At 40.7% G+C, this 14546-nt stretch overlaps 1 protein-coding gene across 1 annotated transcript in view; it reads left to right on the top strand.

Annotated features, from left to right (window-relative positions):
* cacna1e (calcium voltage-gated channel subunit alpha1 E) overlaps window positions 1-14546 on the top strand; it is a 49629-nt gene that overhangs the window by 13062 nt on the left and 22021 nt on the right. The window contains exons 3-15 of the mRNA XM_022770381.1: window positions 2441-2544; window positions 3077-3235; window positions 4732-4922; window positions 7484-7587; window positions 8965-9080; window positions 9320-9373; window positions 10767-10808; window positions 12055-12150; window positions 12325-12534; window positions 12720-12832; window positions 13023-13135; window positions 13569-13700; window positions 14350-14419. Of these exons, the coding sequence (XP_022626102.1) occupies window positions 2441-2544; window positions 3077-3235; window positions 4732-4922; window positions 7484-7587; window positions 8965-9080; window positions 9320-9373; window positions 10767-10808; window positions 12055-12150; window positions 12325-12534; window positions 12720-12832; window positions 13023-13135; window positions 13569-13700; window positions 14350-14419 (1504 nt within the window). The remainder of the gene's footprint in view (window positions 1-2440; window positions 2545-3076; window positions 3236-4731; window positions 4923-7483; window positions 7588-8964; window positions 9081-9319; window positions 9374-10766; window positions 10809-12054; window positions 12151-12324; window positions 12535-12719; window positions 12833-13022; window positions 13136-13568; window positions 13701-14349; window positions 14420-14546) is intronic.

Genomic DNA, 14546 nt, shown 5'->3' with positions numbered 1-14546 from the left:
TTCTCCTGAGGAGACGGACATAAAAATTCAGCAAGCCGCCAGCTCACGCTGTAAATTAGGTTATATTTTTTATTGGAAGTCTTAAGTCCTATTTTATTTTATTTCTTTACTATATAATATAATGGAACTAACAGACAGTTAACTGTAATATGAATCTGTCATCTTTTTCAACACCATGGACAACTCAGCTATGCACATGTACTTATTCTTCCCTCCACTGTTGGTAAAGATTTTATCCAAATGGAGTTGAAATGCACATATTTTTTTTGCAGCATCACACAAACACGTGCCCTCTTTAAAGGACAAAACAGCAGCTAACAAAGAAATTTACATGTAATATTTTTTTATATGAAGGTACACCCTCTCTCTGTGTATTCCAGTGTGCATCCTGTATACAGAGAACTTCTTTTTATCTAGCGAATCAAGCAGTTTATCACTTTTAGCCCTAGAAGTAACTAGCACTGCACTATTAGCGTGACAGTGGTACTGACCTCCAGACTGCAGCCCAGGACACAGACACAAAAGAGCCCCAGACTAGGAAACAGCAGCAAACATTATCTTTTAAGCTGTAATATCTCTTTCTTATCTTCAAGCATGAACACATAGAGTAACCAAGCTTACAGACAAACAACATTCAAAATGAATGAAATTCAAAATGACATTGATTTCAGACTGTAAAAAATGGATGGGTTTTGTAACTTTGGTTGGACTTTAAGAGCATCCCACTCTTATAAAACACTCTTAACCTTTACAAACAGTCATTATTGGAAACCGGGGCCCAGGACATCCACTGAATAACAGCAGACTTAATGAGGAAGCCATTTTTAGACCCTCCATCCCGTAGTCTCCATAACAACTAAAGAACAGCCAGGACTGACTAATGGTCTGAAGAAAGATGGAGAGATGGAGGATGTGGGGGATGAAATGACAGAGGTGGCAGGAGGCAGTGGAGGGAGTGACTGGACGAAAAGAAGGGAAAAGGAAAAGACAAAATAGGACGAAACAGAGTTGTTGAGACTAGGGTGAAAAGGGGAAAAATCCAAAGGGAAATAGTTACAGGTGTGAAACTCAAGAGGATAATTTCATTTCTATATTTGTGTGGATGATGGTGAGCTATTTTAATCTTTCTCTCCCTCTCCCTCAGACTCTTAATTAAATCAGATGACGCTTTGTGTCTCCTAACTCTATAGACAGGACTAATTCTCACCCCCTATCACAGAAATACAACTGGGTCTGTAGTGCTGTTTTATTAGCTGTGTGATGATAAAGTATGCAATCATTGTAGAGCAAATTACTGCACCTAAAGCTGGCTCTTAAATCATATGTTTACAGGGCTGCAACCCTTTTACATCATCCACATGTCACTTACTGAGAAATTCTTATATGTTGTTGCCTTCATCTTTGTCTTCTTTTCAATTGAATTGAATGAGTGTAATTATTTAGCAGCCATTGGTTTCAGCTGCGCAGAAGAGCAGTGTGCGCTCACTCAGTACAGTAAAATTTGCAGTTACAGAAATAAAATGCTCTGCCACTCTTTGGCAAAAACATGTCCTGAACTCCCTCTTTGTTATTCTTCTTTTTTTTTTTTCTTTACCTCATCTCGCCATCCATCTCTGTCTCTCATCCAGGTGAAAGGAGAATAAATGTGTTCAGGTCACTGGAAAATGGAAAAACCAAAAAAGAGTCAGAAGTGCAAGTATAATTGGGGAGGGGATTGAAAAACAGGTAGAGGAGGTGGTAGATGAGAGGAGAGAGGTTTAGGGATGAAGAGCATCGTATGAGAGTGTAAAAAGAGAGAAAAGGGAAGCAGGAGGGCAGACTAATGAGGAAGCTTTTCTTCTCCTCATCAGTCTGAGGGCTGAAGGCCACAGAGGTATATTTACAGGATGGGGGGAATAGAGGAGACAAAACAAGACAAACAAAGTGAAATGGAACTTCTGAAGGACCCTGGCTTTGTATAGCAGATAAAGGATCGATGTGTGTGTGTGTGTGTGTGTGTCCATGTCCATGTGTTTGTCCATGAGCTTTATGTCTCTCCAGCCTAAGGGTGTCCTGCCTTCCCTTGATGGAGCTGCTTTCTTTGTTCTCCTCCTAAATAACTGTTGTCACAGCCATCCTCCCACACGCAGGGAAACAGCCAAAAGCCCCAAAAGCATCCTTGTTGTTTTCTCTTTTTTCTCTGCCTGCTGGAGACCCTCACATGTTCACACTCCATATCTAAGCACTGCAGCCATCCTCCAACATCGTGTGTGATGGTCTGTGTGGTGTGTTTATGTGTGTGTGAGTCCCCTTTTTGACACAGCTCCTCTCAGCTTATAAACCGTAAAAATTGTAGCATTCATATGCATCTGCAAGACACTGGCAATTGTGCTCCGTCTCTCTGTCTTCTGTTTGTGTGGGTTTGCATTTGGACATTTGTATGTCGTGTTTACCTCTGTAGGATCCTGGCTGCAGCAGGGGCACATATGAACATCTCAGTGGACCTGAGGACTCTGAGGGCGGTGCGAGTGCTTCGACCCCTCAAACTGGTCTCAGGCATTCCCAGTAAGTACCACTAGTAATATCTTTTTTATGACAGTCATGGTCATTTCATTTCAACAAAATTACAAGAAAACATATGTTTTCACTTTCCTTCAATGGTATGTAGTCATGCAGATAGTTATAGTTTTGGTTCTCTTTGACCAGGTTTTGAGATATTGGCCTCTAAGATTCCTGCCTCAGCCTCAATACAATAAAGACAAATAGATTTTTGTTTGTGATGCACACACAAAACAGAAAAAAATTACATTTCAAATATTCTATAAAATCTCAGAATAAAGTGAAAAATGCTCCTCACATTTTTCAGAGCCTGAGGAGACACATCAAATCAGTATTGCGATGCTGGAACCAGATAATCTTTGCCACTTTTGCTTGGGAAAAAAATTACTTGAATGATTAATTAATTATCAAAAATGTTGACATTCTACTAATCAATTGATTGAATGATCATTTAAGGTCTGCTAGATTTTTTTTAAGTAAGCCTTAAACACAGTGTTTTCATGTTAATTCTGCTGGTCACTGTGTGCTTCACTTCCAGGTCTGCAGATAGTCCTGAAGTCTATAATGAAGGCCATGGTCCCTCTGCTGCAGATCGGCCTGCTCCTGTTCTTTGCAATCCTCATGTTCGCCATCATTGGCCTGGAGTTTTACAGCGGCAAACTGCACTTCACCTGCAAACCACAGCCTGGGATACTCGGTACAGACACACTCATAGTTTATCTCTATAGTATACAGGTACACACTGTTACACACAGCAATGAAAACATATTACATGATGCAGTATATGCATAGTGGTGCATATTTATTCAGTATGCACAGTATTTGTATCTATCTTATATATATCTTTACATATTTGAACTCATTCATACAAATTGACCAATGACTATAACCACTTTGACTACAATAGTTCATGCTCTCAGTTTTAAGAAGCTTTCTGTGCTCTACATATGTAGACAAAGTAAATACACATACACACACATGGACAGATATTCCCATCCACGTTTCACACAGACAGCGAGATGAGGAGATAGAAACATAATTATTGTACTCAGTGAGTCTGTTAAGTGTATTTAGACACACATGCACATACAAGTACACAATTTTTTACACTACTCTATTTGTGATTGGAGCCAATAGTGACATCCTGTTATTACTGTTATTCAAATGTTTTTATTCATCCTAAGCCAAGATCTAATTTGAATTGCATTAGAAAACAGGAAATTGTCTCAACACCTCTACCACACACTGATGGCATGGATGAAACAAAAGAGAACAATTTGTAGAAAGGACCTGACATGTTTGTGAATAATGCATAAATGTGAACCAATAAAAGAATATTTTAAGAACTATTTTTGAAAACAAACTGAGTCACGGAGCATAAAATCAAAGAGACAGGACTGAGCTCACTCAGTTACTGGTGTTATTGTTCACTGTACGTTTATGTGTGGCTTTATGTCATGTATATTTACATAGCTCTTTAGGAAAAAGCTCTATTGTCATAATCACAAATGCATACACACATGCGTACTCACAATGGCATGCCAGGCTGCACCTGGAGACTTGATCAAACCAAACAGTTTGCAGTGTTGTCCTATATAATTAAATCCTGTATAATTAAATCCAACAAATGCTTTGCGCCACAATAGCTCATTGTACATTCACAGCTGTCATTAACCTCCGAGCTGTGACACTGAAGCTGAATGGACAGTTAGATAACACAGACAGACTGATGTGAGTATTTTCTGTCAGTGGATGGTCACGTTACTGTTCAAACAGGTACTCTCCTCTTCCATTGTTTGATGGAGAGTTTTTTTTAATTTATTCCTATGGTGCTATACCTATGGTCTAAGTCATTCTTGCTGTACACTCTGAGATGTGACTTTATTGAAGATTTAACCAATAAGACGTCTGTGAGAGAAGAATTCACTGTCACACAAGTGAAATGACGAGCAGTAATAACGGGCATCATTGCTCACTGGGTACAAAGATTGGTTTAAACTTTGTGTACTCAAGCTAAACGACCACTAGATATTATATTTGCAGATTCTATTTGAAAGATGTTAAATCCATGATTGCCTTCAAATGACAGTGATCACTATGCTAGTAACTTTTTGACGCCAGAGAACATTGCAATGCATTGGACATGGGACGTTTGTTGTCTGACTTATGGAACTTTGGTCTTATGTATGACAGAAAACGAGACGGTGGACTCCTCTGAGTTTGAGTTCCCGTGTGGCGTGCGTCAGTGTCCAGCCAAATACACTTGCAATGATACCTGGATTGGGCCAAATGAAGGCATCACCCAGTTCGACAACATCCTGTTTGCTGTTCTCACTGTCTTCCAGTGCATCACCATGGAGGGATGGACCACTGTACTCTACAATGTAAGACAGCTCACATGCACATGCACATACACGTGTGCCACTCACAATATTTTTCTGGATTGCTGCAAATTATTGAGGTGCAGCAGTGTTTTGTTTCAATTTAGACTCAATTAACCCTAATGAACAGAAGCAGCTTTGGCTCCAGCACACTGATGGTTGCTGAGTGGATGTCTGCAACCCCTGCATCCTGGTCTCTCAGGCTTGAAACTGCAGAGTGCTATGTTGATTCCTGTTTTGCTCTCAGTTTGCCATTTTTATTCCCTCAGCCTTGAGAAATGTATAACCTCTTGGAACATGCGGCAAGGCCTGAATAGAGATTAGACTGCCCGCCTACTAGCTATGAAATATGGCACACTTAAGTATCTCTTAGAAATGTAATCTAGAATTAATGACTTTGTAAACCTCTGCTATGTATGAATATGAGCATGATGAGTAGGTTGAAAATATGTATATGTATATATGTATATATGTATATGAACATTTTTAAATCCCCAAATGGTACAAAAGTAAACAGGAAAGCACTATGTATCATATTGCATCTCAGAGACATGTTCAAGTAATGAGCATTGAGACCAGTACTAATGACATTTTCAGCTGTAGAGTAACTGTCAGACAGGGATGAAATGCTGCACCATTCTTCACAGGCAATGTCAGAGTGAAAGGAGCAGGCGGGCAGACGCACTCAGACAGTATGTAGACAGAAAGGCAGGCAGTGGCACCATTTGCTAATTTGATATAGCTGTTGCCTGTATGACCATTCAACAAATCAAGTCCAATCATGTTCACCTCTGCTTGCAGCAGAGCAGAATTAGAAGATCCTGTTCACTATAACAAGCCATGAGAACAGCTAATTACAAAAAGAAAAATGATCATCCTGGTCATGTGGCTCTGCACACTTTAGAAAAGTGTCAGTATGCGTGGATACTCACTGAACACTTTAATAGGAACACCTGTACCCATGCTTCTTCATGCAATTATTCAATCAGCCAATCATGTGGCAGCAGTGTATTGCATAAAATCATGCAGATACAGATCAGAAGTTTCAGTTAATTTCACATCTAACATCAGAATGAGGAGAAAGAAAAGTGATCTGAGTGATTTTGACTGTGACATGATTGTTGGTGCCAGACAGGCTGGGTTGACACACAACAGTCTCCATAGTTTTTACTCAGAATGTTGCCTAAAACAAAAAACATCCAGTGAGCAGCAGCAGTTCTGTGGACAGAAACACCTTGTTGATGATAGAGGTCAGAGGAGAACGGGCAGACTGGTTGGAGCTGACAGAAAGGCTATGGTTACTCAGATAACCATGATTTACAACTGTAGTGAGCAGAAAAGCATCTCAGAAAGCACATGTCAAACCTTGAGGTAGATGGGCTACAACAGCAGAAGACCACATCAGTTTCACTCCACAATGCTACCTTGTTGCAATAGTCCAGGCTGGTGGTTGTTGTTTGTTGTTTTCTTGGCACACTTTGGTCCCCTTAATACCAATCAATCATGGTTTGAGTGCTACAACTTATCTGAGTATTCTTGCTTTCCATATGAATCCCTCTATGGCCAAAATTTACCATTTTCTAATGGCTACTCCCAGCATGGTAATGCTCCATGTAACTAAGCAAAAGTCATCTCAAGCTGGTTTCGTGAACATGACTATGAGTTCAGTGAACTTCAGTGGCCACCCCAGTCACCACATGTGAATCCAATAGAACACATTTGGGATGTGGTAGAATGGGAGATTGGCAGCATGAATGTACAGCTGACAAATCAGAAATGGTGTGATGCAGTCATGTCAACATGGAGCAGAAACCCAAAGGAATTTTCTCTGTTTTTTTTCTAGTTTTTTTTTTTTTTTACCTCAGATGTTAGTAAAGCAACAACCAGATGCACACACTCAAACACACAAAGTGCTGAGCCAGGGTGTACTTTGTGGTCAGCTGCCTGCTCTTTCAGTTTTTATTGAGATGGATGAAGGCAGAGGATTTGCCTGAATGATTGTATTATGTTGTCTAAAGTGATGCTAAATGAGCTCTACGATAAACGAAGAGGGACGAAGGAAAGAGACAGACGACCTGCTGCTAATGTGCTGCTGACCATACAGGCTGCCTGTAATAATTACTGTAGTCAGTTTAATCAACATTCAAAACACAAAGTGCATCTACAGTATAAGCACATATACTAAAAAAAAAACACTTTTTTGCAGGCATGAATTTGTTTATGTGCACATGAATATCCTGGAAAAAACACTCACCATGTATACTTTCTCAAGTCCAGGTACTTTAAAGTAGAGATGTAGCACAGTGGTTCTATATTGGCTTCATACACTAGTTGTTCACAGAATACCTCCACTCTCCTCCACACTCTCTCTGCGAGGCCGGAGCAGATCAATACACATGATGTCTCTGTTCGAAGCCCTGCCTGCACTCAGGCTCGAACCTTCAGCAGCCACCCAAACACCTACACTTGTGTATTTCTGTCTTGTATCCCAATGGCAGCATGAGTCGAGTCTGCTCCCGCCTGATTTGATTTTACTGAGTTTAAAACTTTTTTTGATGTTTCAGACCGACGATGCCTTGGGCCCCAGCTGGAACTGGCTCTACTTCATCCCTCTCATCATCATCGGCTCTTTTTTTGTCCTGAACCTGGTGCTGGGAGTCCTCTCTGGGTAGGTTCACTCTTTAGTACAAGTTCAATCCAAGTTCAGTTTAAACTCATCAAGTTTTCAGCCCCTGATTGCCAGACAGACTTAAACTATGTCTCAGTTAAGGGGCAGCTGCCTATTTGTGTCTCAGAAGTGCAGCCTGTTGCATGTCCTTGGTGCTCCTTATTTGCCGTTGCAGTCCATTGCATCATGGTCAGTGATTAAATGGTGCATTCAGGTCGTCTTTGTCCACTTATGAAGTTGGCATAAATCATACTGTCACATCATATTAACAAGGTATTAGTGTGGTCATCAGTCACTGTTAAATACACAGCATGATCAGTATCAGTAAAAAAAACTTGCTGTAGAATGTAATTAAAGGTACCAAAGGATAAATGCCTCTGTTTTGTTGTTCTTGTCAGCCTGTCATAGACAAAATCACAACGAAGAACCCTTCTATTATTATTAGAATTCATTGCTTTATTCATTGGGTCATCTGTATATAAGGAATCGTGAAAGAACTTTAGACACCAGCCTGATTAGGGCAAGATAGCCTAAAACATTTGGTGAATAAAGAAAGAGTGAGACTGTGAGACATGTTTTATAAGTTTGATGGACTTGCATTGAAGCTCTCGGTAGTCTGCACCTCACTTTGTGTGGCTTGTCAAAGAATAGAAAATTGTTTTATAAACATCCTGCACATGTTGTATATCACTGCCTAAAGCATTGCAGATGATTGGACGTTATAGTATATTGATGTGGGCACCATTACAAATTTAAAAACACTCCAGATTATAGGGTTGGACGTGGTGCTAGCAATGCCTCCATTTACAAGAAATTTTTGTTACTGAAACTACAAAGATCTGTGCACTGAGGGAGCTCATTGTGGCCTTAAGTCCAACAGATGACAAAGAGGATTGACTTAACTAAGGACCGCTCAACTGCACCATTCCTTTTGGTCTCTGTGAGTCTTTTATAGAGTGGCCACAGGTTTAGCCCAGGTTTCAGGTCCTTCAAAGACTACACCAAAAGGCCACATCCTTTGAAGGAGGTATCCTATGAAATGGGCTACAGGTATACAGTGTAGCTGGTTTTATACTCCTGTTGATTTACGTTATGGCAAGCTAATCTGTAAGACAGACAACACATTGTAACTGGCTTTTACACTGACTTGGAGAGTGGATGGGGCAGAAGCTACTGCTAAGCAAAAACGTGTTTTTTCAGTACATGGTGTCAAAGCCTGCACAAGTTAACATTTTTTTGAAAAGGTTAATGGTCGATCCATTGGCATTATCTCCTCTCCTCTCCTCTCCTCTCCTCTCCTCTCCATCCCCCTGAACACAAACTCCTGATCCCTCAAAGAGTAAATAAAAGATACTGCGGTTTGGGTTGTTTCTGCAGGGAATTTGCCAAGGAGAGAGAGAGAGTGGAAAACCGCAGGGCCTTCATGAAACTGAGACGTCAACAGCAAATTGAGAGAGAGCTCAACGGCTATCGGGCCTGGATCGACAGAGCAGGTGGTTTTAGTTTAGTTTAGTTAAGTACAGCTCAGGGGAGAATAATTTGGCTCTTGATAAGAAACGGAAAATCAGTGTTTTCACTATAAACTTTATGACTAATCCTGTCAATTATGGAACAAAGGACTATCTTTTGCCACAACTGAGCTACAAATACAGTTACCAGACATGCCAGTATATCTCTTTCCATGCTGCTGTCCCGCTCATTTCTGATCATACTTTGACTTTTTGCTTTCCAGAAGAGGTGATGCTTGCTGAGGAGAATAAGAATGCAGGACCTTCTGCCCTTGATGGTAAGAAAGTTTGGTTTTGTTTAATTATATTGTGTACATTGTCTTTCTGCTCCCCTCACATTGCTTCACATTCTGTCTCAATTTTAAGCTGTTAAATGTGCTTTATAAAGACTATTCAGGCATATGCTATATGAGTATGTGTTGCTTATTTGTCTGTGATTGTGTGGGGTCAAAACACAACTTATTTACAATACAGTTAAAGACATAAAACAAAAATTTCACTGAAGTTGAATTACATTTTGATCTAATTGATCAGTTTGAGACGGCAGTGTCGTTAGGTTCGTCAGTCCAGACTGAAATATCTCAACCACCAGTCAGTGGATTGCCATGGAGGCCAGGAGGTTCACATTTGTTATTTTGAGTACAATGTCTCAACAACTATTGGATGCATTACAATGACATTTGACACAGACATTAATGTTTCCAGCAGGATGAATCCTAATCACTTTGGTGACCTTGTGTTTTCATCAAGTGCTACCATCAGGTCAGAATTTTAATTTGTCCAATACTTTATGACCAAATTGATGACATTCCCATTAGCCTCAGCTGCACTTTTTGTTTAGAGATAAGAAGCTAATATTAGCATGCAAACACAAAATTAAAACAGTGACCATGGTAATGTTGTCATTGTGAGTATATTAGCATGCTGAGTTAGCATTTAGCTCAAAAGCATCTGAAAGCACTGCTATGCCTAAGTACAGCCACAACTTTGGTGATCCCCTGACTTTTCATTTAGTACCATCATCAGGTCAAAATTATACAATAATATACTGAAGGTGTAAGATGGTGAACATATTATTATTATTATTATTATAACAGTTTGAGATCAGCATATAGGTATCAATACACATAGTGAAATGTGCCAAAAGTTGGGTGAGCCTATGGAAATCCAGTATCAATGAAAATTATATTATGATTTAATGTTATGCCCTGCTGTGAGTGTCAGGCTGTGCTGTCATGAATCTTACTGTAGTATTGTCATTGTGAGTATGTTAGCATGCTGATGTGAGCACCATTGTGCCTATATATAAAGCCTAACAGAGCCACTAGCATGGCTGTAGACTCCTGGTCTTGTTAAATTTCTGAGCAGCTGAGCTGGAAAAAATTGAAAAAAAAAGTTTTAAGTGGCCCCCTTTTGCAAAATATCAGGTACTCAGGTTGTGAGCTGCCCATTCTGTTGCTGCCATGGTTCATTTACACAGATCACCATTACAACTCACTCTACAAATCTCAATGCCACATAGAGAGCATTAGCACTGATAACACTAAATCTGCCACTAGGCTCGGTGCCTCACAGACAGCTAAGTACCTGCTCTGACCCTCTCAACTCTACTTTGACCTTTCCTCCTCGCTAAACCAGCAGGGCTTTTATTAAATGTTGATTGATTGGCAGCTCTCAGGAGGCTGCCAGAGTGGAGTACAGGTGGTGCCTATGGTGAGAACCGTCCTCTGCTCTGCTCTCTCCCTCACCAACTTCACACTCCATTTGCCACACACGCTGCCACTCAAATGCACACATACAAACACTTTTGACATAGAGAAAGGAAAGCAAATCCTTGTTCAGTATGTTTCTGTCACTTGAATTACAAAGACTCTAGTAGAAGGTAAAAATAAGATAAATGATGTAACTATATAATAAAAACAGACAATGGCTTCAGTTGTGATGGAAATAAATGCAGAAGCTCTGATAGCTTTGACTAAAAAGAGAGGTGGCGCACTGTGGTTGCCTTAGCAACCTCTTGTCTGAAAAGGCAGCAGCATGCATGTGTTTGTTGTATGTGTCTGTATACGTGTGTGTGTGTTGACAGGACTTGGTGTCCCTGCCTTTAGCAAACACTCCTGTGTGTGTGGAATGGCAGCCATATTTTTATGTATCTCTGTGTGTTTGTGCGTGTGTTTGATCAGTGTCTTATTAAAAAAGTCCTCAAGCAAATATTGACGACATGTAGATTCAGAAATCACAAGGTAGTGGGAATGTGTGAGAGGGATAGGTTGAAAGGTAATCATAAACACATCTGTCAGTGAAAAGTTCAAAACACACTCATCATACTCACCTCGGCATGTACACACTGCACGGCGCGTCCCCTGGGGACACTGTCCCCACGGCTTGTCACTGTGTGGCAGCACTTGTACACGGCTCAAATATAAGAGATGCATGGACCGTCAAGTCGCCTCCGAGCATGGTTTGCCATCATGGTGATCATAAAATAGCAGCAGAAGGTTTGCACTGAGTTGTTTGGATCATTACACTAACATTAAATTATCATTTGTGTCTCATTCAACTGCAGCATTAATGAGCTCAACTTTCCCTTTCAGCTAAGACTTCACAAGCATGAGCTTTTCATGCAGAGGCTCCTCATCATCATCTTTTCATCTCATTATCAGATTCCACACTTGCATATTACCTGAGTCTACCTAGGGATGTCTTAAAAATGTAAGGGTGATCATACACAGCGCAGTTTTTTGGGCCATGTTGACGTAAAACCACAAAAAATCTATTCAGTGATTCAACATGATGTCTTCAAGGCCAAAATACTAAGCACTTGAACAGTGTTGCCCAAAACTTGTCCTTGTGTCACTGCCCTCACAGTGTGTTCCCTCTAATTTCACAGAATATAAGAGTCACACTGTCAGAGCAGCTTGTTCTGCTACCTTTTATGTTCATCATGCTTTGTCCACAGTGTTGAAGAGAGCCACCACCATCAAGAGGAGAGGCATGGATGTGGTGTGTCGAGGGCAACCAGGGGAGGAACAATATGGTGACATCTCCTCTGTGGGTGAGTGGGAGTCTGAACAGGCTCGTAAATATGGGCACATAAACGGTAAGGCATACTCCATTGCATAGTTAATACTGATGTAAACATCAGCACAGTTCAAGATTCAGAGTGGGAACATGTTGTAGAAGTACTGTTAGAACACAATTTCACTTTACCTCCCCATTCTCCCCGAAGGCATCCCAATGGCAAGAGCAAGTATCAGGAGTGCCAAGCGGGGTCCTACAGCCTATTTTCGCCGGAAGGAGCGTCTCCTCCGCATCTCCATCCGCCGCGTGGTGAAGACACACACTTTCTACTGGACAGTGCTCGGCCTAGTCGCCCTCAACACGCTGTGTGTGGCCATTGTTCACCACAACCAGCCCCTCTGGCTGTCCAACTTCCTCTGTGAGTCACACTTCATTTATGTACCAGCTTGGAATATGAGAAGTGCTCAGGCAGTTGATACACCTTTGTTGTCCACTCTGTAACAGCTGTCGAATAACGAATGTCGAAATCATTGCTTTATCGTATAATTGCAATCATATATGTATGATTAACAATATAAATTCCTCTTTTTGTTTCTGTTCCAGACTATGCAGAGTTCCTGTTCCTCGCTCTGTTCCTGACTGAGATGTTCCTGAAGATGTACAGCTTGGGACCACGCCTCTACTTCCACTCCTCCTTTAACTGCTTTGACTGCAGTGTCAGTACTCTGCCTCCCTCTCTACACATCTGTTTCTCCCAATATTCAACTTGTGTACTCAAATTATGCAGCATTAGCCTTCATTTCCTCTGTCTGTGTCTGTTGCATAATTTTTGTCTCATTCTCTTTCTCTCCTCTTCGTCACCTTGTCATAACTGTTGGTATGCATCGGTTTGTTATATCTCTTTAGGTAATTGTTGGCAGCATATTTGAAGTGCTGTGGGGTTTCTTCAGGCCTGGGACTTCCTTTGGCATCAGTGTCCTGCGTGCTCTCCGTCTGCTGAGGATCTTCAAGATCACCAAGTTGGTCTCTTCCTCACCCTTTGCCATCTGTTCAAATGTTTACACGGAATATTTCACAGTTGACAGAAAGCTTTTGACAGAAAAATGATATTAAAGTTTGACATGTCGGTGTCATATGCAGTTTTCCATATGTAAAATTAACACTGAGTTTTGCTGGAGATTCATTCATTAAAAAAATATTTACATAGGAAACAACCCATTGCAAACTCCCCCCAGACACAAAACAAATTCAAACCGAAGATACGCATGGCAAGATCTGTATACCCATGACATTCATATTGCTTCCAAAAAGAAGGTGAAATGCTTGAAAGTGAAATGCTTTTACTCTTACTGTTGGGGTTGAAACTATATATCATGGATTACAGTAACAGAATTATTCACTTTTCACTTCACTTTCTTTTTTCCACTAACATGGCATTTTGTGACTGTCAAGGTATTGGGCGTCTCTGAGAAACCTGGTCGTCTCCCTGATGAACTCCATGAAGTCCATCATCTCCCTCATTTTCCTTCTCTTCCTCTTCATCGTTGTCTTTGCACTGCTTGGCATGCAGCTCTTCGGTGGCAGGTAACAATAAAAACTCATGAGCAATCATCCGAATAAATGCTAGTGCTTATAGCTCTGTGCATCATGCCTTATGTGTTCATAAAGAAATTGAGTAAGGCGACGAACTAGCCAGGCAGAGACAGGAATCTAATCAATCTGGCTTAAAATAGAGACTGTTTTCTCCCACTCGGCTGGGTAGACATGTCCTGTGGTTCCAGTAAATACACATTCACAAATAAAAAAAAAACAAGGCTGAAGTAGACATCATGGATCAGTAGATTACTCTTTATTGAATACACACAGTAGAAAAAAGAATAGATTGCCCTATGGTTCACAGTTGTTTTCATTATACCAAGACACTGTGTGAGCTCTGTAGAGAGTTGAGGCTCTTGTGCCTTTGTCACACAGCCATTGTTGCTTGGTTTTCCCTCAAGTCGAAGGCCGTTTTCCACAAGCTGTCACTTCAGTAAAGGCTGGCTGAGTTAGACAAGCATGGCCTTGTGTATGAACTGCCCTCTAGAATACAGAACACACAGAAAGAAAAAACTCTAGCTCCATCAGCCAGCCAGTCAGAGAGGAGGAGGATTGATTTTCTCTGACTGAAAAAATAAAATAAATACTAGACCCAGATTTCTTTTTAAAGACCGTATGTGTCACATCTTTTTCACAGGTTCATCTTTAAAGACTACACCCCGACAAACTTTGACACCTTTCCTGCAGCCATTATGACCGTCTTTCAGGTCTGGAAATAAACCTGACAATTTATTGCTCTCTACTTCACACACCTTCATTACAGTGAATCACAATGTACCAGAATTATCAATTTTTAGTGTAACAGCATTTTAGCAAATATGGAGTTTATAGCTA

Source organism: Seriola dumerili, unplaced genomic scaffold (genome assembly GCF_002260705.1).
Source record: "Seriola dumerili isolate Sdu_G_001 unplaced genomic scaffold, Sdu_1.0 BDQW01000002.1, whole genome shotgun sequence".
Taxonomy (NCBI): domain Eukaryota; kingdom Metazoa; phylum Chordata; class Actinopteri; order Carangiformes; family Carangidae; genus Seriola; species Seriola dumerili.
The sequence above is the reverse complement of the archived record's forward strand: the minus strand, read 5'-3'. Positions and strand labels throughout refer to the sequence as shown.